We start from the raw sequence: 26,071 nt of genomic DNA on the forward strand, positions 1-26,071 counted from the left end.
ACGAAGGTATGGTTGTGTGTGAGCCTGATTCCTGGAAATGTCTGCTGCTTTACTTCCTATATTACAATTTGGGTGGCTGTTTCGTTGTCCTCCTGCAGGGGCCTTGGTGGATCAGGCAGTGTTTGAGGAACTTATCAGGGATCACCTGTCTCAGCTGACGGACTACATGACAGACATGACATTCTTCTCGTCTGTCTCTCTCTCCTGGTTTCTTACCCTCTTTATCAGCGTGCTGCCCATTGAAAGTGCAGTCAGTGTGGTGGACTGTTTCTTCTACGATGGGATAAAGGCAATCTTGCAGCTGGGTCTGGCAATACTGGACTACAACATGGACAAGCTGCTTACGTGTAAGGATGATGCAGAGGCAGTGACTGTTCTAAACAGGTATCGGTGTGTTCATCATTTATAAATGCAACTCAGAAAGATATGTAGTTACAGGTAGATTTGCCTCTTAGAAAATGGCTGAGAAGTCATTAGGCTGGGAATTTCAAAGGAGCCAAGTCTTCAGCTCACACTGAAATCCAATGGGATTTGTGTGCTCAACTCCCTTAGGATCCTTTGAAAATCTCAGCCTTAGTTTCAGAGTGGTAGCCATGTTAGTCTGTGTCAGCAAAAACAACGAGGAGTCCTTGTGGGATCTTAGGGTATATCTACACTACCTGCCGGATCAGTGAGCAGCGATTAAAATTGACCCCCGAGCGCTCTCCCGTCGACTCCTGTAGTCCGCCGCCGCGAAAGGCACAGGTGGAGTCGACGGGGGAGCGGCAGCAGTCGACTCACCGTGGTGAAGACATCATGGTAAGTCGATCCAAGTATGTCTGATGAAGTGGGTTCTAGCCCACGAAAGCTTATGCCCAAATAAATTTGTTAGTCTCTAAGGTGCCACAAGGACTCCTCGTTTGTTCAGCTTTAGTTGTTCCTCTTCTAAAACCATAAGCACTTTGTCCTGTTTAAAATGGATACAAAACCTACACTTGAGCATTTATAACACCCTCCAGACCTGTCTTTTCTCAACATCCAAGCAACCCAGAGAATACTAAAGTGTCTCAGATAATTCAGACATCAGGTTAGTAACAATATGACCCTTTAATTATGTTCTTATAACAATGCCTACGGGCTCCTCCATAGTTAAGAGTTAATATTTCAAACGGGGCAAAAAAAATCTTTACCTGGAAAACAATCAAGGCAAGATAATTGCCCTATTGCTCTGTATTGTATTTATGTCACTAAATATGCATGTTTAAATGCATTCTTAACTGACACACTGTAGGCAGGAACATCTTCCTAAATTCAGATATCCTAGCTGACATCCTTCTCTGTCAGTGTGCCTCAGAGTAGTAAAACAGTGCACGCGCTGTACCATGTGAAAAATGAGACCTATTTAGTGTACAGCAATGGCAGGGAGACTTATGGTTATGAATGTCCTGACTTTTGATGGTTTCAGCCAGAGCTTTAGCATATTATATGTTTAAATGGTGTTAGAAGCCATTGACTGTTTTAGCAAGGAGAATTTAATTATTGTTATAACAAACCATATAGGCTAACAGTCACTTCAGAACCGAACTATGCTCATTTAAATTCTTAACACCTAAATTAAACTCGTAACCGAAGGACAGTTTTACAGCTTATGTTTATTGAAGCTTACGCATAAAGAACGGGTTGGAGTTCAGTTTTTAACTCACAAGCTCAATGTGAAATCCCTTCTTCCTCAATATCCATACATAGTTCAACTGGAACCAAACTCTGCTGTTATGCTGGCTTAACTGTCATTTAAAGATAAACAACAAACATTGTAAACTTGTTTTGAACTGCAGCTTCTAAAATTTTGCCTAGCTGTAACGGGTCTTTTTTTGCACAATTTCTCCAGCCTGCAGCAGTCCAATACATTTTAAAGGGGCTCACGGTAATTTGCAGCAAATAGGAAATGATTGCTCTATGGAGTTGTTTCTCTGTAGATTATGGTTACCCTTGTCCATGAGTGTTTATTGAGGATATGTGTAAATTATGAATGCATGCAGATCAGGACCCAATTTAGCAGAGGCCTGTGGGTTAAATAAGACTGACTAGGGTCCCAATTCACCATAATCTTAGTCCTCCTTTCCCACGTAAATAACCCAGCCTTTATTTGCCCCCAGACAGATGTTCTCTTTCAAGTGCTCCCTCTCCATCCACTCTTTTCTTCCCCAGCTTATTAGACTCAGAGATGTTGTCGGTTTCACTTCGCTTTGACAGTTGGATCTCACTAACGTTATGTCTGTGTCACTTTTGTGCAGATTTTTCGACAGCGTCACTAACAAGGACAGTCCGTTGCCTCAAGCTGTGCAGCAGGCTTCAAACCTGAACGATACAAAGAGTTACCACCCAAAAGTGGACATAACTGACCTGATCAGAGAGTCAAACGAAGTGTGTATTCTTTTGTGTATTATGTTTTGTGTCATGTATTTGCATTTTCTTGTTTGCCCTTTTTAAAAATTGTGGTTTTGCATCAGCTGAAGTAGTTACAAAATCATAGAAGCTGGAGAAACAGCAGACCACTCAGATCACTAGTCCAGTCCCTCTCAGTGCTGGACTGTCCCCTGAGCTTTGTCCAAGCTTATTTCCTAGGCTATGGTACTTCTTTTTATTGTACTTGAAATGTATTGGGCTGGCAGTCCTGGGGAGTGGAGTCCTCTAGGCACATGGCAGGCAAAGCAGTCAGTTGGGCTAGCATCCCCCAAGTCATTATTTGTGTCAAATGGCAAATTGGCAGAGGCAGAAACTCACAAACGCAAGACTCTGACTTCTGCGGATTGCGAGAGGTGGTGGAAATTGACATTCTGCTCTCAGCTGCCAATTTAAGGAGTTGCCTATGCTCTGTATTTTGGAACAGCAGTGAAATAGACATTGGTGGGGAGGAAGTACCCAAATCAGAATTGACCATGATCTGCTATTTAGGTTTTTACCACTTCCTCTTCCCCCTCCCTGTATGAGGTTTGGTTTCTTCAACTTCTCCTGGTCTGTGGCTCTCTGGATTGGGAAGGAAATTGACTTAGCTTCTGTTTTCTCTTCTTGCTAGCACAGATTTTGTATGAGGCATTTCCTTCCTTGGGATGATTTGGAACTAAGCTGTAATCTCTGCTTTGAAGCACTTTTTTTGTTTTCAATTTCTGCTGAGCCCATCTATGGTGAAAGACTGTACGAGAGAAAAGAGTAATCCACATTCTCTCTTTCCCTGTTTCTTTCCATGGATCTGAGACACCCTTTCTGACTCCAGTTCTGGTTATTGTGCCAGTGAAAGGCCTAGAGCATATTTTTTTAATGAGGGTATTGGAGAGCAAGGTGGAGTGTTTTGTGCTGAAGAGCAGCTTCTGAAGAAATGCACTAGCTTGGATGTGGAGCTAGCTGCTCGTGGTATAATTTGTGGAGAAGGCTAGAATAAAATTCAGAGTCTTTCGATTCCTGTTAGGAAGAGAGGCATGGGTTTGTGGTCTGAGCACAGGGCTAGGAGCTAGGATTCTACTTCTAATTCTGACTCTTGAACTAATCGCATAATGTATCTGTGCTTCAGTTTTCCCTTCCTGAGAAATGGAGATATCGGTCTAGTTTCAACTTTCTCCGGTGAGCAGAGGTAACATTTATTAATGTTTGTAAAGCATTTTTGAGATCCTTGGAAGGACAGCACCAGAGGTGCAAATTGTTACAGGCCTGACTGCCTGTCTTGCTCATAGAGCGCAGCGCCATAGAAGTCAGTGGGAATACTCTCTGTGTAAAGGATCACTAGTAGAGCTAGGTGCAATGCTTTTGACAAAATGAAATTTCATCAAAATATGCTGCTTCACAAAAGTGTTCCAGTGAAGTTTTTGCCAAGAAGGACCAGAAAGAGAGACTGAGGCTTGCTATAGTCTAGTGATTAGGGTACCAGCCTGGGATGTAGGAGACCGGGAGACCCAGGTTTCTACTCCCTGCTTTACCTCATTCAGAGCTGAGTTTTGTATTCCAGATCACTCCCAATCCAGCAGAATAAGGACTTGATCTGGAGTCTCCGACATCTTGGTCCAATGTCCTAACCAGCAGGCTGCAGAGGGTGAGGGTCTCCCCTCCCACACTCCTGATGAAAGAGCCTATTTCAACACAATATTGTTTCCACAGAAGTTTGTGGTTTTGTTCCAAAGTGGAACGAACCCAGATTTCGAAACCTTGAAAGTTGCTGCAAAAGGGAATTGTCATACTGCAGCCAGTTCTAATGACTAACTCTGATTAAGGGGCTAGAAAATATGCCTCGGTGGTTATTGCCTCTACTGGGTGTTGTGAAAATGAGCGAGGCTATGTCTGAAGATGAAAAATGCTGTGTGAGAGCCATGTTTTGTTTGTGTCCTTTTATGGCGTGGACTCCCAGGTTCGTTCCTTTTCAGGCTAAATCCTAAAGAAGCAATTTTTAGTTTGTACATGGAAGAGTCTGTAGTTCTTAATGTATTGCATCTATTCAGGATTAGATTGTAAATTTACAATCTACCCCTAATGAAGGGCATTGAATTGCAGCCCTGCCAGAGGAACAGACCAGGGACCTTGTTGTGACTGAGTTGAAATTCCTTCCCTGATTCCTCTTTTGCTCCAGGAAGGACGTAATCTAGTACTGGTCTTCCATCATCAGTTCAACCATGCTGGCCAGCATGTGGAGGATTGCTCGTTACCCACCCCTGCCTCCTCACTTATGTGGGAGGGGTGTAACACCTCATCAGAGATGACTTCTTCCTCCCCCTCCCCACACATGCAAGGACCCACCCCCTTGCAGGGTGGGTAAGGGGGCACCTTACACCCCCTTAATCCCCTGTGCTGGTGTGTAGAGAAAAGGACAGTCCTGCCCTCCGTCTCTTAGAGTACGTCTACACAGCAAAGCAAAACCTGCAGCGGCCGGTGCCAGCCAGCGTGGGCTCATGGGGCCCAGGCTGCAGTGTTGGGTCACTGCTGTGTAGACTTCCGGGCCTGGGCTGGAGACCAAGTTCTGGGACCCTCCCAGGGCCCTAGAGACCAGACTTCAGCCCAAGCCTGGAAGCCTACACAGCAGTGAAACAATTCCACAACCTGAGCCTCGCGAGCCCAGTCAGCTGGCATGGGCCAGCCACATGTGGCTAGTTGTAGTGTAGATATACCATTATTCATCAGTGAGTTTCCAGAGCACAGGCTTGGTTTGTATCAATATGGCTGGTCCTGCTGCTATTTTTAGTGGTGGGAAAAGCAAAAATATCCACGTATATAAGCGGCTCTGTGGCTGGAAGTAGCTGAAATTCAATTTCACAAAGTTTGGGTTTTTTTCCCTAGAAATATGGTGATATTCGATATGAGGATGTTGAGAGCATGCGCTGCAGGAACAGGCTGTATGTGATCCAGACCCTAGAAGTTACTACAAAACAGAATGTGGTAAGTGAACTGAAAGGACAGAAGCTGTGAACCATGTGCAATAGCATTTGTTGCCTTTCCTCTGACGGACTTCCTCCCCTTTGGAAGATGCAAACGAATGAATGAGTATGACCTAGAATATCCACGGATGACTGAATAACTCCTTGAAGGCTGAAATCCCTCTGTGATAGGTGTTTGTAGTAAATGGGGGTTTTGGTCCAAGATGTTTTGAATCTGAAAATCACAATGTGAGCTGCTGCTCTAGTTATTGGTAACACTGTAGGCTTCCAAGGACTCTGCACTACATTCTGTGATTCTCTGCACTGATCAGAACGGGCTGACCTGTATTTCTGTATGCTGCTGTTAAATTGTTAGTGCACTTCCGTTAAAAACATAAGGTAGTGTAAAAAGCCTTTAGTGACACAATGAAACGCTGAACACTAAAATAATAATCAATTAATAACTTAATTTAATTGTACATTCTGTTTTGCAAAGAAGAAATGGAGAAAAGTACTAATAACCAATAAACCACCAATGAAACACCACTGAGGGGATAACTGTATTGCAATATAAAAAGGATCACTTTTTAACATGTGTACTTATATAAGAACATAAGAATGGCCATACTGGGTCAGACCAAAGGTCCATCCAGCCCAGTATCCTGTCTGCCGACAGTGGCCAATACCAGGTGCCCCAGAGGGAGTGAACCTAACAGGTAATGATCTCTTTCCTGCCATCCATCTCCGCCCTCTGACAGACAGACGCTAGGGACACCATTCCTTACCCATCCTGGCTAACAGTCATTAATGGACTTAACCTCCATGAATTTATCCAGTTCTCTTTTAAACCCTGTTATACTCCTAGCCTTCACAACTCCTCAGGCAAGGAGTTCCACAGGTTGAATGTGTGCTGAGTGAAGAACAACTTCCTTTTATTTATTTTAAACCTGCAACCCATTAATTTCATTTGGTGGCCCCTAGTTCTTATATTATGGGAATAAGTACATAACTTTTCCTTATTCACTTTCTCCACCCCACTCATGATTTTATATACCTCTATCATATCCCCCCTTAGTCTCCTCTTTTCCAAGATGAAAAGTCCTAGCCTCTTTAATCTCTCCTCATATGGGACCCGTTTCAAACCCCTAATCATTTTAGTTGCCATTCTCTGAACCTTTTCTAATGCCAGTATATCTTTTTTGGGATGAGGAGACCACATCTGTACGCAGTATTCAAGATGTGGGCGTACCATGGATTTATATAAGGGCAATAAGATATTCTCCAACTTATTCTCTATCCCTTTTTTAATGATTCCTAACATCCCGTTTGCTTTTTTGACTGCTGCTGCACACTCGTGGACGTCTTCAGAGAACTATCCACGATGACTCCAAGATCTTTTTCGTGATTAGTTGTAGCTAAATTAGCCCCCATCCTATTGTATGTATAGTTGGGGTTATTTTTTCCAATGTGCATTACTTTACATTCATCCACATTAAATTTCATTTGCCATTTTGTTGCCCAATCACTTCATATTTTGAGATCTTTTTGAAGTTCTTCACAGTCTGCTTTGGTCTTAACTATCTTGAGCAGTTTAGTATCATCTGCAAACTTTGCCACCTCACTGTTTACCCCTTTCTCCCGATCATTTATGAATAGGTTGAATAGGATTGGTCCTAGGGCTGACCCTTGGGGAACACCACTAGTTACCCCTCTCCATTCTGAACATTTACCATTTATTCCTACCCTTTGTTCCCTGTCTTTTAACCAGTTCTCAATCCATGAAAGGATCTTCCCACTTATCCCACAACAACTTAATTTACATAAGAGCCTTTGGTGAGGGACCTTGTCAAAGGCTTTCTGGAAATCTAAGTCCACTATCCCCCTTGTCCACATGTTTGTTGACCCCATTGGAGAACTCTAATAGATTAGTAGGACATGATTTTCCTTTACAGAAACCATGTTGACTTTTGCCCAACAATTTATGTTCTTCTGTGTGTCTGATCATTTTATTCTTTACTATTGTTTCAACTAATCTGCCCGGTGCTGATGTTAGACTTCCCGGTCTGTAATTGCCGGAATCATCTCTAGAGCCCTTCTTAAATATTGGTGTTACATTATCTATCTTCCAGTCATTGGGTACAGTAGCTGATTTAAAGGACAGGTTACAAACCATAGTTAATAGTTCCGCAATTTCACATTTGAGTTCTTTCAGAACTCTTGAGTGAATGCCCTTTGATCCCGGTGACTTATTACTGTTAAGTTTCTCAATTAATTCCCCAAACCTCCTCTTGTGACACTTCAATCTGTGAGAATGCCTCAGATTTGTCACCTACAAAAGATGGCTCAGGTTTGGGAACTTCCCTAACATCCTCAGCCGTGAAGACTGAAGCAAAGAATTCATTTAGTTTCTCCGCAATGACTTTATCGTCTTTAAGTGCTCCTTTTGTATCTCGATCGTCCAGGGGCCCCACTGGTTGCTTAGCAGGCTTGCTGCTTCTGATGTACGTAAAAAACATTTTGTTATTATCTTTTGAGTTTTTGGCTAGCTGTTCTTCAAAATCCTTTTTTGCTTTTCTTATTATGTTTTTACACTTAATTTGGCAGTGTTCATGCTCCTTTCTATTTACCTCACTAGCATTTGACTTCCACTTTTTAAAAGATGCCTTTTCATCTCTCACTGCTTCTTTTACATGGCTGTTGAGCCACGGTGGCTCTTTTTTAGTTCTTTTACTGTGTTTTTTAATTTGGGGTATACAGTTAAGTTGAGTCTCTATTATGGTGTCTTTGAAAAGTGTCCGTGCAGCTTGTAGGGATTTCACTCTAGTCACTGTATCTTTTAATTTCTGTTTAACTAACCTCCTAATTTTTGCACAGTTCCCCTGTCTGAAATTAAATGCAGTTGGTTTCCTTTGCTTGCTTATTTCTTCAGTGGCTGACCTCTAGTAAATAACATTAAGACCAGACTAATATCTCTTTGTATAGTAAATGGTCACTGTAAATGCTGCACTAACCTATTGTGAGCACTGAGACCATAACTGTTGTATTTATTTTGTATGGTTAACATATTGTGAATGCGAATGCTGGTCTTGCAGCTGTCCTTGACATTAAGGAGTTGTTTACTTGAATTCCTAATTCTCTGTAATGAAAAATAAACTCTTTGTTTGCATGTACTGAAAGTGCCATTTGTCCCTTATGAATGAAGCCATATATTGCATTAGTATAAATAATCTGGTATATAAGAGTTGGCTTATGGTTTCTATAGTGTAAGATCAACACCCACGTGCAATGTGATTTGAGTTTATTCTTTCCTCTTTGGGTTAATATGTGGTCCTTGACTTATTTCCAGTCGAGATTCTGTACTCATTCCCTAATTAATTGTAAGCTGCAAAAAATCTGTAGAAAAATTCAAACAATCTCTTAATGTGAGCTAAAATCTTGGAGAGCATTGGAATAAGACTGTAGAGCAAAGAGGGGGAAAGTCACCATTTAATTTTTTTATTTTAATTTATTTTAGCTGCGTGTTGTGTCCCAGGATGTAAAATTCAATCCTAGTGACCTGGAAGAGCTTTATGAATTATTCAAGGTAACGTGCTGTTTTTCTTTAATGCCCACATTTGCAAAATGTCTGTATTTAGGGTCAGGTCTAATAAGGAAATGTCACAGATCCAACCCAATGAAAAAGAAGATTTAATATATACACTTTACAATGTCATCTTCAAATAACACTGGAAACAAATTCAAATTTTTTTTTGCCCAAGCAGAATTTTCCTTTCTCCTGGTTTAACTCTTTGCCTTTTCTTTGTAGAAGGAGCATTTTCTGTCTTGTTACTGGAGTGCAAATAGCCCAGTCCTGAGACACCATGACCCCAGTCTGCCATATCTGGACCAGTATCGGATTGACTGCCAGCAGTTCAGGGTCCTCTATCACCTCTTGAGTCCATGGGCACATTGTGCAAACAGGGACTCTCTTGCACTGTGGACATTCAGATTGCTGGACGAAAACTCCGATTGCCTTATAAACTTCAAAGAATTTGTCTCTGCACTTGGTATGAGAATATCGAATACATACACTGTATTGACAAGGGGCTTGATCCAGAGAGGTGCTGGGTTCCCTCAATTCCTTTGTTAACCATTGGAACTGAGAGCGCTCAGTATCTTCAGGATCAGGCCCAACTATGGACTAAATTGAGCCACCTGGCTTACAGAGTATATTTATAACTTCAGATGTGGGAGTTGTGTACGCTGGTTGACAACGGTTTAAAATGATTAGCGCATTCTCTGGCTGTGCTATCTATATATAAAGTGGGCAAAGCAGTTTCTGTTAGCCTCTAACTTCACATGCTAGTAATTTTTCTGAAATATTGGGCTGAAATTTTCCATGCTTGGTCTATATTAATGCAACTTTAAGTATGAAATTCCCGAAAACTAGGAAGTTCAGAAGTTCACGTTTCGAAAAGCGTTAACTTGTCCATATTGCACAACCTGTCTGACTGATGAAAAATACTTCGCATGCTATGTATCATCACACAGACAGTACATGCATCCCAGCCAAGTTAACATAATTTTTACTGACTTTTTATTAATTTAGCTGTGAATTAAATGCAATCTTAATGTTGCATTAAAAATTTTTTTTTTTTGCATCTGATATTCTAGAATGCTGTTGTGTAGGAATAAATATTTAACAAAAAATCAAAAAAACAACATCAGCACTGTGTGATGTGATTTCCTTATATGGCAAGTACATTGTTCTGTGCATTCAGCTCTGCCTAAATTTCTGGCTGCCATGCCTCCAATTTTAACCATTACTGGGAAGGATTCTCTAGCTAAATAAACATGACTCTTTGTCTAGTTACTAAGAGGAGGTTTAAAATGTGTTAACATGTTGTAAAACATCACTCAATTCACAGTATAGACAAACCCAAGTTCAGCTGCATGGGATAGTACTTTCTTTCAGCCTCCTCTCACATGTCTAACTTCAGTCATGTTTCTGTGTTCATGCTAGTAGGGTTTTTTCTCCAAGCTTTGAACTAATTGAATGGAATGTCTTGCCTTTCTCCGCTAACAGATGTCATGTATAATGGAAGTTTCACTGACAAACTAAAGCTGCTTTTTAAGCTGCACATTCCCCCAGGTAAGTTTGTAGTAGTGTTTGAGGGTTTTTCTCTGGGCTACTACTCTCTTTCCATCCCTCTTTTTCATTCTTTGATTTTCCAGGCCTGCATGTTCCTTCTTGTTTAACTAGGACAAAGTGCACAGTGCAGACCCACAGCTGTAGTCCCAGGGTCTGCTTTACCCAGTGTGGTGTATTCCACTGGACCAGGAAGGAGCTAGTATGTTCCTAGAGCACTTCTGCTTTATCCACAGGGACAGACTTACCCATATGTTGTTTGAACTATCAAAGAGCACTTGTCACTGAGTTTCTGTTATACTCTGGCCACTCTTCAGAAGCCTCACATTATTATTTTCAAACACTGATTTTGCTACTAAATTTGCATCTTAGCTCTGTATTGACTTGTCAGTGTTTTGCCTTGAAAAACTGGACGGAGATGACATGGAAACATGCAAAATCTGGTTTGATTTTAGAGGTGATTTAGGACTATAGGACTTGAAACAGTACTTAATCCAAATGATAACGCCCAGGTGAAGTCTAGGAAGGGAGGTCTCCATCTAAAGATGCACCTTTTTGTAGAGACATTTGTTCACTAAAGGCCTAATCCAAAGCCTACAGAAATCGGCGGGAGTCTTTCCATTAACTTCACTGAGTTGCAAACCCCATTCCTAACACCCTGTTCAGCAAAGTACTTAAGCACGTGATTAATTGTCGTAACTTCAGTGGGGTTAAAGCACGTGTTTAAAGTTCAGAACATGCTTAAGCGCTTTGCTAAATTTGGGCCTTAATGTGGAAAATGTTCTGAGGAAAGGTGGGATGTTTTGGGAGCTTAACCACCAGTCTGGGAGTCAAGTAATTGGGTTTCTTTCGCCAGCTCTGCCAGATCTTGGGCAATTCCCTTAACCTCACAGGGGGATAGTGAGTTTTCCTCACTTATGTTTCTAAAGCACTTTGAAATCCTCAGCCGAAAAGTACTAAGCCCTGAACCTGCAAATGGTCTGCACAGGCAGACCCCACTGAAGTTTGCAGATCTCTAGAGGAGTGGATGCCTGCACCTATATGGAGCCCTGCTGACTCTGGTGGGGATCCACCTGCACTGATTCTGTTACAGTATCAGGGCCTAAATCAGTGCGGTTTGTTTATTATTAATTAAAAATGTTTTGTGTTTCCATGTTCTTTCAGAAACCTTTACTAATGGCTGTTTGCTGAGCATTTTGGTGCCATTAGTTTTGAGTACAACTTAGTCCAGCAGTAGGGTTTGTACTGAGGAATTTCATCTCCAAGCACTTGAAGAGTGTGCTAAATGTTCTATATTCTTTTCTTTTTACTGTTGTTTCCTTTTTTTTCTCTCCCCTGCCCCCTCCTTCAGTTCATGTAGTACTGAGAAACAATAAGAAAGTTTCTTGGCTGTCACTATGTTGCCCTTTCCAGTATGTTGATGACCCAGGTACCACTATGTCCGCTTTCAATTGATTGCACTAATTTTTCCTGCAGCTTTTACTGAAGTGGAATCTCTAAGCCCTTCCAAAGGTGATGATCTTTCAAAAGAAGAGCTGATTCATTTCAGTCAACTCAATGGTAAGCCCCAGCATGCTTGGATTAGTACAAAGAATTAGTGATATTCTATTAGCTCTACTGCGGTAGAGCTCAGCCGCCTTAATCAGAACTGGGGCCTGTTGTAATAGGTACTGTATTAATGCCTATGAAGACACAATTCCTGCCCCAAAGAATGCTTATGTAAAATGTACCCCCCGATGACAAGAATCTTTTACAAAAGCCCCACCCTTGAAGATCATATATATCCCACAAGGCAGTGTAGAAGTTCTCCACAAATATCCACCTACTCTCTTCTCAGAGTTATTTTTTCTGTATCACTATGTGTTGCTTCAGGCTGAAAAGTTGGTTAATAGCTAGATTCTGTGGAATACCACAATAACCAGTGCTTAATTATTATTTCATGTGTTTATTTGTATTATGATAGCATCTAGGAGCCCCAGTCATGGGATATGGAGGTGGGTGCTGTAGAAACATACAGAACAAAAAGACCCAAGGAGCTTACAGTCTTAAGACAGGAGACAGCAGGTAGATACAGACAGATGGGAAAACACAGGAACAATGAGAAAATACTGGTCAGCGTGATAGGCAGTAGTCTCAGCACACCAGAAGCCTAATCTTTATTAGGTTATTCTTTAACTGCTGACTGTACGCTTATCGCTATACTCAGAAACAAAGGAAGACTCCCTGGCCCAGGGAGTTTAACATCTAAATCCATAATCTTCTTGAGGCGTCTTGTGAGGTTTCAGAAACATCCTTCTCCATTTCTGAAGTCCCATGCAAAAAGAGGCGGGTCCAAATTGCTGGGGATCTATACAGAACGTTGCCTTTAGGAAACTCAGTCATTTCTCTTCCTCGGAGTTGACTTCCCTTTTCTCCTTCATAAGCTGTGTGTGAGAGGTTTAAATCCACAGCAGCAGTACAATATCTGCAGTAAACATTCCACCAGCCTCCACCAGTGTTGAACACCTGGGGGCAGAGGGGAAATGGGGAGAATCGGAGACTATGCAGCTGACTCTAGCTCCTTTTGCAGTCTCTAGCTAGCTCTGCAGTATGGTTAGCAACTCTTACTCTTTGGTGCATCCATATAGCTTCTTTGACACAACTGAGTTCAATATACAAGCAAGCATGTGTCTTAAATATCCTTGAAGAAGGGAATTTTGATAAAGGGAAACACAGTATAAACTCAATCTGTGAAAGAAACACCAAATACTTTTTCTTCTCTTCAAATGTAGTTTCCTCTCCTGTGGATAGTCAAGAAGCTGATGCTTTGAAGAGAAGCCCAGAAAAAGGTAAAGAATCTCGATCAGCGAAGTCAGACACTCAGTGACCCGGTGTCACCTTTCGGAGAGAGAAATGTAGCATCTCTGCTGCATGGCTGCTCCTGCATGATAGCATTAATGTCTAATCTCTTTGTATTGTTGGGCTTACTCAGGGCAGTCCACAGGTAGGGGTTATATTCATTTCGATGCCACTTCATCCTTGGTCTGACTAAGACTGTTGAGTAGGAACTTGACTGAGGGTACCAGCTCATTTCACATAAGTCACTAACATGTTGACTTTTTGTCATTTCTGTCTGACCTGGTGTAGATTTGAACTGATAACTTGGAGGAGAAACATCTGCGTCTATTACCAGCTGAGACATCATATGATTCTCTTCCCCTTCCCATGGTTTAATTCATGTTTTAGAAAAACCATGAACATTTATTACTGGATTGATACAGATTGTGTGGTCAAGTAATTTCAGACTAGACATTGTTTAAGTTCATGAGGAAACATATCGCCTTGACTCTTTGCAAAAATACTGCTCATCTTATGGGCCAAAATTGGTACTTCAACCTGAACTCCATAAAGGCTTTGGAGAGAAGTTGGATTTGAATTCTCAGACCAAAGTCTGCCCCTTCAATTGGATCCCGAGCTTGGCTGGCAAACAGCCAAAATCTCACAAGGAAAATTGACCTCAGGAGATCTGTACCATTTTGAGATTGTGGAAATTCACAAGATTTCGGCACCTCTCACTGGCACTGTCAGATCTGAACATAAACCCTAGCCCCGACTCTGCTTCTCACCTAAACCTTGGCCTAAATCTCAGCCCATGTGTTTTCATAGTTCTGTATAGGAAACTTGTGCCCTGGTTATATTTCTTTCCTTTAATATATGATGCTCATGTCCAAAAGAAAATATAAGCCAAATGTTCCAGGACACATGTGACTTCTTAGCAGAAGATGTTCCCAAGTGGAATGTGTCAGAGATCCATTAGTTCTGAAATATTCTTTTCTCTCAAGCAGGTAAAGAGAAGATTGATATTCAGGCCTATCTGAAGCAATGGCAAGATGAGCTTCTTAAAAAAGAAGAAAATATTAAGGATTTGCCTAGAATGAACCAGGTAAAACTGTCTCTCTGACTCCTGTGTCAGTCTAGTTTTTCACTTTCTCTATCCTTGAGATCAGCATAATAGCTAAAATGCAGTGTGTTCCTTAGGGTCTCTTCACTTTGAGTCCTATACTTTAACCACTAGACTGTATTTCTAAACTGTTATAATCCTGGCTGAATGTTTTCATTGCCTCTAGTATTCGTTAAGGGCACTATGTCTAAGTGACTTAGGCCTGGTCGACATGTGGTGTCAGCATAACTGTGTCAATTAGGTGTTTGATTTCTTTTGCCAATAGTTATTCCAGTACAATCCCAAGAATGGATGCATACCTCATACTGAACCGCTATAGTTAAACGGTACAAATTTTGTATAAGGGGAAGCCCTCAGGAGCACAAGTCACTTGAAGGGCACTTCTGAAAGTTCCACCATAAGGGTCCATTACAGGTAGCAAGCTGTTCATTCAGGTCTCCTTCCCATAGTTGGGACCCTCCTTCCAGATGATGTTGGGGTATCCTCTCACACTGAGGTTACCTCTCCGGGGGAGGGAACTCCAGTCGTTAGGAAAAGGCAGGTGTTAGTAATGGGAGATTTGATCATTAGAAACATAGCTAGCTGGGGTTGTGATGACCGGGAGAACCATATGGTGACTTGCCTGCCTGGTACGAAGGTTGCGGATCTCTCTAGGCATCTAGATAGACTTATGTGTAGTGCTGGGGAGGAGCCGGTGGTCATGGTACATGTAGGCACCAATGACATAGGGCAGGGTAGGAGATATGTCCTGGAGGCCAAATTTAGGCTGCTAGGAAAGAGACTGAAATCCAGGACCTCTAGGGTGGCATTCTCAGAAGTGCTACCAGTTCCACACGCAGGGCCAGGTGGGCAGGCAGAGCTTCAGAGTCTCAATGCGTGGATGAGACGATGGTGTAGAGAGGAGGTGTTTAGATTATTAGATTTACTGGGGAAACTTTTGGGATGGGGGAGCGTGTACAGGAAGGATGGGCTCCACCTAAACCAAAGTGGATCCAGACTGCTGGCACTAAACATTAAAAAGGTTGCAGACCAGTTTTTAAACTAAGAGATGGGGGAAGCCAGTTGCTGCAGAGGCGCACGTGGATCAGACAGAGACTTTTCTCTTAGAGGAGAGTCTATTGATAGAGATTCTCTAGGTTTTAGTCAGGAGGAGGGGATGAAAGAGGACAAAGTATGGGCCAGATCAGACGAGAAACATTCACATAAAGAATCTGACACATCAGAAAAGGGCAGACAAATAAACAGTGACAAGTTTTTAAAGTGCTTGTACTCAAATACTAGAAGTCTAAATAATAAGATGGTGAACTGGTGTGCCTCATGTTGAAGGAGGATATTGATATAATAAGAAAAGGAGTACTTGTGGCACCTTAGAGACTAACCAATTTATTTGAGCATAAGCTTTCGTGAGCTACAGCTCACTTCATCGGATGCATGCACTTCATCTGATGAAGTGAGCTGTAGCTCATGAAAGCTTATGCTCAAATAAATTGGTTAGTCTCTAAGGTGCCACAAGTCCTCCTTTTCTTTTTGCGAATACAGACTAACACGGCTGTTACTCTGAAACCAAATTGATATAATAGGCATCACAGAAACGTGGTGGAGTGAGGACAATCAATGGGACACAATCATTCCGGGGTACAAAAATATATCGGACGAACAGAACAGGTCGTGCCGGGAGGGGGGGCGGGGAGTGGTACTATATGTGAAAGAAAATGTAGAATCAAATGAAATAAAAATCTTAAATGAATCCACATGTTCCATAGGATCTCTAGGGACAGTAATTCCATGCTCTAATAAGAATATAACAGTAGGGATCTATTATCGACCACCTGACCAGGACAGTGATAGTGACGATGAAATGCTAAGGGAGATTAGAGAGGCTATCAAAATAAAAAACTCAATAATAGTGGGGGATTTCATTTATCCCCATATTGACTGGGTACGTGTCACTTCAGGACAATATGCAGAGACAAAATTTCTTGATACTTTAAATGACGGCTTCTTGGAGCAGCTGGTACAGGAACCCATAAGGAGAGAGGCAACTCTCGATCTAGTCCTGAGTGGAGCACAGGATCTGGTCCAAGAGGTAACTATAACAGGACCGCTTGGAAATAGTGACCATAATATAACAACATTTAACATTCCTGTGGTGGGAAGAACACCTCAACAGCCCAAATCTGTGGCATTTAATTTCAGAAAAGGGAACTATGCAAAAATTAGGAGGTTAGTTAAATAGAAATTAAAAGGTACAGTGACTAGAGTGAAATCCCTGCAAGCTGCACAGACACTTTTCAAAGACACCATAATAGAGACTCAACTTAACTGTATACCCCAAATTAAAAAACACAGTAAAAGAACTAAAAAAGAGCCACCGTGGCTCAACAGCCATGTAAAAGAAGCAGTGAGAGATGAAAAGGCATCTTTTAAAAAGTGGAAGTCAAATGCTGGTGAGGTAAATAGAAAGGAGCATGAACACTGCCAAATTAAGTGTAAAAACATAATAAGAAAAGCAAAAAAGGATTTTGAAGAACAGCTAGCCAAAAACTCAAAAGATAATAACAAAATGTTTTTTACGTACATCAGAAGCAGCAAGCCTGCTAAGCACCCAGTGGGGCCCCTGGACGATCGAGATACAAAAGGAGCACTTAAAGACGATAAAGTCATTGCGGAGAAACTAAATGAATTCTTTGCTTCAGTCTTCACGGCTGAGGATGTTAGGGAAGTTCCCAAACCTGAGCCATCTTTTGTAGGTGACAAATCTGAGGCATTCTCACAGATTGAAGTGTCACAAGAGGAGGTTTGGGGAATTAATTGAGAAACTTAACAGTAACAAGTCACCGGGATCAAAGGGCATTCACTCAAGAGTTCTGAAAGAACTCAAATGTGAAATTGCGGAACTATTAACTATGGTTTGTAACCTGTCCTTTAAATCAGCTACTGTACCCAATGACTGGAAGATAGATAATGTAACACCAATATTTAAGAAGGGCTCTAGAGGTGATTCCGGCAATTACAGACCGGGAAGTCTAACATCAGCACCGGGCAGATTAGTTGAAACAATAGTAAAGAATAAAATGATCAGACACACAGAAGAACATAAATTGTTGGGCAAAAGTCAACATGGTTTCTGTAAAGGAAAATCATGTCCTACTAATCTATTAGAGTTCTCCGATGGGGTCAACAAACATGTGGACAAGGGGGATAGTGGACTTAGATTTCCAGAAAGCCTTTGACAAGGTCCCTCACCAAAGGCTCTTATGTAAATTAAGTTGTTGTGGGATAAGTGGGAAGATCCTTTCATGGATTGAGAACTGGTTAAAAGACAGGGAACAAAGGGTAGGAATAAATGGTAAATGTTCAGAATGGAGAGGGGTAACTAGTGGTGTTCCCCAAGGGTCAGCCCTAGGACCAATCCTATTCAACCTATTCATAAATGATCGGGAGAAAGGGGTAAACAGTGAGGTGGCAAAGTTTGCAGATGATACTAAACTGCTCAAGATAGTTAAGACCAAAGCAGACTGTGAAGAACTTCAAAAAGATCTCAAAATATGAAGTGATTGGGCAACAAAATGGCAAATGAAATTTAATGTGGATGAATGTAAAGTAATGCACATTGGAAAAAATAACCCCAACTATACATACAATAGGATGGGGGCTAATTTAGCTACAACTAATCAGAAAAAAGATCTTGGAGTCATCGTGGATAGTTCTCTGAAGATGTCCACGAGTGTGCAGCAGCAGTCAAAAAAGCAAACGGGATGTTAGGAATCATTAAAAAAGGGATAGAGAATAAGTTGGAGAATATCTTATTGCCCTTATATAAATCCATGGTACGCCCACATCTTGAATACTGCGTACAGATGTGGTCTCCTCATCCCAAAAAAGATATATTGGTATTAGAAAAGGTTCGGAGAAGGGCAACTAAAATGATTAGGGGTTTGAAACGGGTCCCATATGAGGAGAGATTAAAGAGGCTAGGACATTTCATCTTGGAAAAGAGGAGACTAAGGGGGGATATGATAGAGGTATATAAAATCATGAGTGGGGTGGAGAAAGTGAATAAGGAAAAGTTATGTACTTATTCCCATAATATAAGAACTAGGGGCCACCAAATGAAATTAATGGGTTGCAGGTTTAAAATAAATAAAAGGAAGTTGTTCTTCACTCAGCACACATTCAACCTGTGGAACTCCTTGCCTGAGGAGTTGTGAAGGCTAGGAGTATAACAGGGTTTAAAAGAGAACTGGATAAATTCATGGAGGTTAAGTCCATTAATGACTGTTAGCCAGGATGGGTAAGGAATGGTGTCCCTAGCCTGTTTGTCAGAGGGTGGAGATGGATGGCAGGAGAGAGATCACTTGATCATTACCTGTTAGGTTCACTCCCTCTGGGGCACCTGGCATTGGCTACTGTCGGTAGACAGGATACTGGGCTGGATGGACCTTTGGTCTGACCCAGTATGGCCGTTCTTATGTCTCCTGTAAAACCACCGCCCCAAGGTACAAAGCACCAATCATAGTAAATCATCGCTATTGATTCTTAAAACAGCTGCAGTCCATAATCAAGACTTTAACCATGACAGAAGTTCTTGTTTTGTCTCACAGAATTGCTGTGCCACATGGTAAATGTTATACGACAGGGTTCATCTGTTGTTCCTGATACAGAACTCTAAATATCGCAGTAGCAAACACACCAGAAGGGGAACCTCCATAAAGTTTTTCTTTAGTTAAGGACAATCCTGTGAGCTGAGTTGTGCCCATGCATTTTCCAAAGGTTTATATGAGTATTTCTCAATTGACTGAGAGTTTCATACAGACCGTTTTTATTGTTCAGGTTACTTTTGCAGTTAGCATAAGATGAGTGGGTGATGCGAAGTTATACTTAATGGCGGGAGAAGGGCACAGGGCAACAGGAGCATGTGATCAAGTAGTTGTCGTCTTGGTCACCATTTCTCTGGTGGTCTAGATGAGAGAGTTACTATGGTAACTGCTCACTTCAGTTATATTGCATGTTAAATGCCTTGTTTAATCCTTGTCTGAGACAAAAGACAAATCTTGCCATCTTCATTCCATTTCCATGCTCAGTTACTTGACTAAGTGTTTGCAAGAGTTCTCTGAACATGACCTTAATTCCTGTTTATAACACTCAGCCTGGTTCTAACGTATTCTAACATCAATGGGAGGGGAATAAAAAGATCAGTCTTTTCCTGACTAGGACCCTTTGTTTGGTTCTAGAAGAGTGTCTCGGCAATCACTTACCCGTTAGGAGCCTTTTATAGGAATGACTTTAGCGCCATTACAAAACAGCTCTTGGATGGATGTAATAATGGTCCATTCTCCCTTTTGTGTAAGGTTAGGCATGTTTCAAAGGGAGAATGGTCATTGTGCTTTTAGAGGATGCTTTTCCATGATCAGTTTTATTTTAAGAAGGTGGAAATAAAGAATACCAGCTAAACAGAAAAGCCTGTTGCTAGGGCTTTGAGTTGATCTCTGAATAATCTCCTCTTTAACTCTCCCTAGTTCCAGTTCATCCAGTTCTCAAAGACTTTATACAATCTGTTCCACGGGGACCCTGAAGAGGAGTTGTTATATTGGGCTATAGCAACTGTCACCAGCCTCTTGCTGAAGATGGAAGAAGTTGGGAGAAGACTACAAAGCCCCATCTCACCAGCCAAAAGCCCAGCTTCTGCAGCAGAATCTGGCACTGACAGCCAGAGCACACCGAAGAAAGACAGTGCACCCCAACAGACTGAGCGCAGGAGTGTACAAAGCCCTCGCAGAGATGACCATGAATGGTCTTTTGCCTTTGAGCAGATCCTGGCATCCTTGTTAAACGAACCAGCTTTGGTGAGATTTTTTGAGAAACCTCTAAATATAAAAGCCAAAGTAGAAAATGCTAAAACTTCACAATTAAAAGTGAGAACCAGAGTATAGTTCTTTTTCACCTTTGCACCCTGTGTAACACAAAGGCCATTGTTATGGAAAGTGAGCATTGTTTATATTGAGAATGAGATTTGAGGATTTAGCTTTAACTACCAGATAACAATATGTTTTGAAGTAATTAAAAACACTTTGAAGCACAATCACATCTTTGTGTTGTTCATAAGTTTCAGTATAGTTCAAAAACGACAGAAAAGTAAACTGAATTTTTACCATATTATACAAAATATGCAATATTACTAAAGAATAGCAAATGTGACCCATAGAGGGCACTATTGCAAAACTTTCTGTCCGACTACTATTACTGGTTGCATATGTCTTAATTCATTGTTGTGATGAATATGATGATTTTCTGCCATCTTCATTTATAAGTAGTACTTGACATCTAAGTGTTTTACTTTCAGGCTGGTTTAATTTCTAAGTAACCATTTCTAAATCTGCATGTAAACTCACCAACCCAGGGCAAAAGCCTCAGTACTAAGAGGAATAGTGTTTTTGGACTGGTAGCCTTGATGGTCACAGGAGCATTGTTGATAAAGAAGGAAGTTTCCATTCTTTTACTTGTTGCTGTACTGTAGTGTTAATCTTTTCTTTATCAGACCCCACTGGCTTCTAGTGAATAGCTGGTGTCAGAGCTGGGCCTGAATCTATGCAAAATTCAGACCAGAATTCTGATTTCCCAAATGGCACCATTTCTACACTGGATCTGTATGCCCTAGGATTTTGGGGACCCAGATTTTGCAGCTCGGGTGTGATTTCCATTTGAGTAGTTTCCTGCATCAACCCAGATGAGTAGGTTACCCCTCCCTGCCAACATTCTGTATCCCTGAGATGCAAGAATGGGGGAGTTAACTGATGGTCTTGTGGCTCCCCTGTTGAACAAGGGTGAGAAAGCTGGGCATGGATCATCAAAAGGTGTAACTTCCAGTCAAATGTATTCTAGTGTACTTGCTGGAGTCGCAAAGAAACTGACAGACAATGACTAATCCTTTCTTTCTGTATAAGGAATTAGGATGTGATGTAAAGCACTAAAATTTTATCTGTATCCACTTGTAGGCAGGGGAGGGATAGCTTGCTCATCTGGACCGTGTTGGAGAAATACGTGATTTTGTTTGTCTCAAAACCCAATAGTAGCCATCAATAGCCACCTCCTAATAAGTTGAATTATGACTGCTGAGCCAGGTTACTGACCTGCTGCAGCAGATGCTGCTTTGTTACCTTTGAATCTAAGCTCAAGCTTGTAATTGTTCATCTTTTGCCATTGGTTTTTCCTTTTGGATTATTACCACTTTTATAGTTTATATCCATCGGGACAAATAGCAGCAACAAAATCCTTCGGAGTCTGAAAGTCAGGTTTTTTAATGTCAGCTGGAAAAAAGCAACTTTTGTGAGTCATCATCAACGAAGGAGCTATCTCTTTATTGTAAGGATCCTCTGAGGCAAGCTCTGCCAATTGTTACGGAGAAAAAGTGTTGACTCGACCACTGGGTAGCGTGCATTAAAGTGGGTTTGAAGAAACGGGGGGCGGGGGGAAGCCTTGTATTTTTACAAAAATGATAAGCTGCAAATGTTGTTACGTAGTAAACTGCTTAAAAGTGCATATTTCTAAGGCATGAATTAGTCTTTCATGAAAAGCAGCACTGTTTTTATAAGGTGTGTGTTGTTTGTAAAGAATTAGGACAAGAGGTGGTACCAATATTAGGTGCTTTTTCTATGTTGCTTACACGGAGTAGAAACAAAGTAAGATTTCTGAACTTGGCTGTATATTGCAAAACAATGTTGAAATTCTGTCACTGTGAGTGGGAGGAAAGTTACCATGCCTCCTTGAAAGAAGCTGGAAACAGTTTTGTTCCTGGTCAATATCCATGAATGTGTATAACCATTTCTTCCTAATCTCAGGAATGAATGTAAATTGATCTCAACTGAAGGAATAATTTAAAAAATTGGATGATAATATATACAGCAAGTGAAATTAGGCACCTTATTTTAGAAGCTTAAATGTGGCTTGAGGTTATATAATTTTGATTTGTATATCATGGATTGAAGTGTGAAAATCCTATATCCTTTCACATGTATATTTCTAAAAGGCAGAGATGGATACTACTGCATGGATCTGTATATCTATATTTACTAATTGTTTTCACTGCATATTTTCACTGTTTTAAAAACAAAAAGCAGGTAACTTTTGATGTTCTGGGCAAGGGCTTGATTGATCAGGCAAACCTTTACTCACGTGAGTAAACAGTGTGCAAGCAACCCCATGGAAGTCAACGCAGCTACTTGTGGGAAAGGCTGAGCAGCATCAAGCCATATGTTTTTAATTTCAGGCTTCATTGTGGGTTAACAAGTATGGCGTATTTGCCAAGCAAGATAAGTTAAAGGCTTATTGAATTTTTGTAGTGGGCAGGGAAACAAGTTGTAAAAAGAGTTAGACGCAGGTTAAATTATATGCAGGAAGAAGGTGTTAAAGAAGTCTGCAAAATGTAGTAGATGTGATATTAATGGCTGTTATGCAAAAATAGGCACTTTTTTTTACAAATGTCATGCACTTTCTATTTAATGTTAGTAAAAAGGACCATACAGAAAGCCAATTATATATCAATTCTGTACCTGCATCTAAAGTATAATTATCACACATGTTTATACACAGAATGACCAGCATACATGTAAAATCTGTTTAAAACTAAAAGTTAGGGCTGTAATCATTCGTTTATTTTTTATTATCCTAAGAGATTCTTTTTAGTTGTTTGTTTATTATAGATTTTTGAACAAAGAAAATGTAATGTTTGTTTTTGTCATTCCTTTATACACCTGTGTTCTGGTCCAGCAAAAAATTGCCTTGACCTTCTGTGCCATGTGAGCTCTAGATAGTCGTGATTGATGGGTCAGTCTTGCAGGGCAAAGCTTCCTCGAGGAAATCATCTTTCTGTAGGATGGCACGGCGTTGCGCAGTTGCTCTAGTGGGAAGAGCTCATGAAACTCCAGGTGCTTGGAGGCTGCGGACCAGCTTCTGATCCCTCTCACACCAGTTCTTAGTCCTGATCTGGAACATCCTTAATATTTAGTACTAAGTATTCAAGTGTAGGATTGAAGCACGTGGGTGAGAGTTTGCATGAGGTCAAGGGAGAGGATTTTGCTTCACACAGTGCTGCGTGAGTTTAGAATCCGTCCCTCTGTCTCTTTCCTACCCCATTCATTGTGGAGATGGCCTGGCTTACAAAATATATAGAAACTTAGTTGGAGGCAAAACCCTTTTCCTCCTCCTCCCCATTGACTCTCTGCTGTGGGAGTCCCTACTCTAAGGTGACAAAGGAATAATAGCTGGGCTAACCACTCTACTTACAAGTGCTCTAGCGGAGTTAGCAGGCAGGTACCTGGGAGGTATCTGCACCTGGGAGCTTTGACCCCTTTAAAATTCTCTGTGGTGATGCAGAGAGTAACCCACACTCCTGGGTTAGGATATTGTGGGAGACTGCACATCCCCTGGTTTCTTTTGAATAAGCCCAATTGCCAGATATAGATGAGTATTGGCCTGAGCAGAGGTTTTGGCAAAGATCCAGGCAGTTGCAGAACCTACTCAGCCACTGCCCAGAAGGAACTTCCCACTGGAATCTTCAGTAACTTTTGTAAGGGTCGGCAGCTAGAGGTGATTTTTACCCTAGGGAGGGCCCCATAATATCCTCCCCTGCCCCACACACACACACACAACCCGACATGGCCAGGCATTTTCATGGAAAAAAAAGTTCCCTGCTTTTTTTGGGGGGGAAATGTATATTGCATCCAAGATAAAACTGGCATTGATTTTGGGGGAAGTTTATCTGGGTAGAGTTTGCTAATATTAATGTTTTTTTATTCATTTTCATTTCTTAAATTGGATTAGTTGGTATGTGAAAACATCAGCATGACTTCAAAGACGATACAATCACATGGTTACCCCACTATGTCAGGTACTGAGAGCAGGTCAGGATGATCTTTTAGCGATCAGGATGATCTTCGTAATCCTCCCTCCCTCGGGCACTCTTACTGGGCATATAAAATGTCTCTCTAAAATGAGTGAAGAAAAGCCAAACTACCAATCCAAGGGAACAGCTAACAAAAAGGTAGTGTGCCCCTGAGGCAAGTGAACTAAACAGGTTCATTAGGGTGTTTTTTCACCTACCTCAGCAGCACAGTCAGGACTGTGGCAGGATTGACCACCCTTCCGGACACACTGGTGATTTTTTAATAGTTTCAGCTGGGAATGGCAAATTCACTGGGGCGCTCCCACTAAAATCACTGGGTGTTACCTTTACAGAGTGAAGGAAGAGCAGAACCCAATATTGTAATTGTTTGAAAAAGACGAGCACTTTAATGTTTTCTAAGAAGTTAGGGGTGAGCACAGTCATATGGTACTAAAAAGCACTTAAGGTTCACTCCATCCAACACAGTAATTGTTCAGTACTTGTAGATGGCCATAACATACTGATCTTGTTTTTAGTAGTTTGCCAGCATGGCAACTAAGAAAGGGATATGTTTGTTTACATTAATAAAAGAGCCTCCATCCAATTGTACTATACAAAATTCTTATATTTAATTGTAAATGTTATTTGAGTAAAAGAGTTTCTTAACAGAATTATTCCAATTTATTTCCAGAGAAATACGATATTTTGTCTTTTTGCTACAGTTATATCACCAAGAATGCAAACCATGTCTATGTGCCGGCACGTTGGCTTTTTATACAATGTACTGTATGCAGTAAAAGTACTGTAAGTAATGAGGTGTCAATAAACTTGTTTCACTTAAGAAAAATAAATCTGCTTTGGAGGCATGGTGTTCCCTTTGCACTGAGCTCCAGGTTTCCTGTAATGTTTAACCAGCATGGGATTTTCAAAAGTGCCTTCGGGATCCCAAAGGCCAGTCCCATCCTTAGGACTTACTAAAAGCAGAATCGCTCGAATTTACAGTAGTAACAGTGAATGCCGCAGTGAACTACTGGATTTTGCGAAAGGCAGCCTTACCCTTTTGTAGGAAATGGGAATTGTGGGTGTGCAAAGATTGCAAGGTTCAGGACCTTAGTGAATGAAATAAAACTTTCCAAAGGTGGGACCCTAATTGAGAAGGCTCTGCCTTCAGTCTTCAGAGAATGTTGTGTCTCCTGGAACTGAGAACTAAAAACCACTCGGTTGATGGAATGCAAGGAGAAGGTCAAGTCCCAGACCATTTGGGGTTTAAATGTTACCCCAGCACCTTGAGGAAAACAGGAAGCCAGTCCTCGGGTGGTATGTACTTCCTAGGATGACTAGAGAGCAAGTGTGAAAATTCGGGACCCTTTTTTTTTTTTTCCAGGGTGGGGAGGGTATAGTGCATATATAAGACAAAGCCCCTAATATTGGGACATCTGGTCACCCTAGTACTCCCAGGGCCATGTGGATTTTAGCAGTTATAGACAGCAGATCCAGTTCAGCCACTAAAAGCGAGTCCATTTTTACACAGTCCTTGCTAAACCAATAACCAAAATACATGACTAAGCAGAGGCACAAGAAGCCATCCTCCGCCTGTCATTGACAGCAGGTAGAGATAGAAACAAGAGAAAGCTGGGAGAAAATGGAAAGTTGCAGTCAAAGAGGAGACCAGTTTTCTAATCCCGGGATTGAATTATCCCAATGTATGATCCTTACCTTTAGAATTCTAAAGTTGAGGGCTGGGAATC

General features: G+C 41.3%; 1 protein-coding gene across 3 annotated transcripts in view; it reads left to right on the forward strand.

Annotated features, from left to right (window-relative positions):
* Window positions 1-25,135, forward strand: part of TBC1D8B (TBC1 domain family member 8B) — a 67,552-nt gene extending 42,417 nt beyond the window's left edge. Inside the window, exons 12-22 of one of the 3 annotated variants that reach the window (XR_012160613.2) lie at window positions 99-384; window positions 2,274-2,403; window positions 5,299-5,397; window positions 8,890-8,958; window positions 9,181-9,421; window positions 10,441-10,506; window positions 11,980-12,063; window positions 13,275-13,331; window positions 14,325-14,425; window positions 16,399-16,529; window positions 19,963-20,040. Coding sequence is in view for 2 of the 3 variants with exons in the window: in XM_073358340.2 (XP_073214441.1) it covers window positions 99-384; window positions 2,274-2,403; window positions 5,299-5,397; window positions 8,890-8,958; window positions 9,181-9,421; window positions 10,441-10,506; window positions 11,980-12,063; window positions 13,275-13,331; window positions 14,325-14,425; window positions 19,963-20,376 (1,547 nt within the window). In the remaining variant the exon portion in view is untranslated. Of the gene's footprint in view, window positions 1-98; window positions 385-2,273; window positions 2,404-5,298; window positions 5,398-8,889; window positions 8,959-9,180; window positions 9,422-10,440; window positions 10,507-11,979; window positions 12,064-13,274; window positions 13,332-14,324; window positions 14,426-16,398; window positions 16,530-19,962 lie in introns of all 3 variants that reach the window. The other 2 variants (XM_073358340.2, XM_073358341.2) reach the window with 2 other exon arrangements.
* The last annotated feature ends 936 nt before the right edge of the window (window positions 25,136-26,071 follow it).

This window comes from Lepidochelys kempii, chromosome 9 (genome assembly GCF_965140285.1).
Source record: "Lepidochelys kempii isolate rLepKem1 chromosome 9, rLepKem1.hap1, whole genome shotgun sequence".
Taxonomy (NCBI): domain Eukaryota; kingdom Metazoa; phylum Chordata; order Testudines; family Cheloniidae; genus Lepidochelys; species Lepidochelys kempii.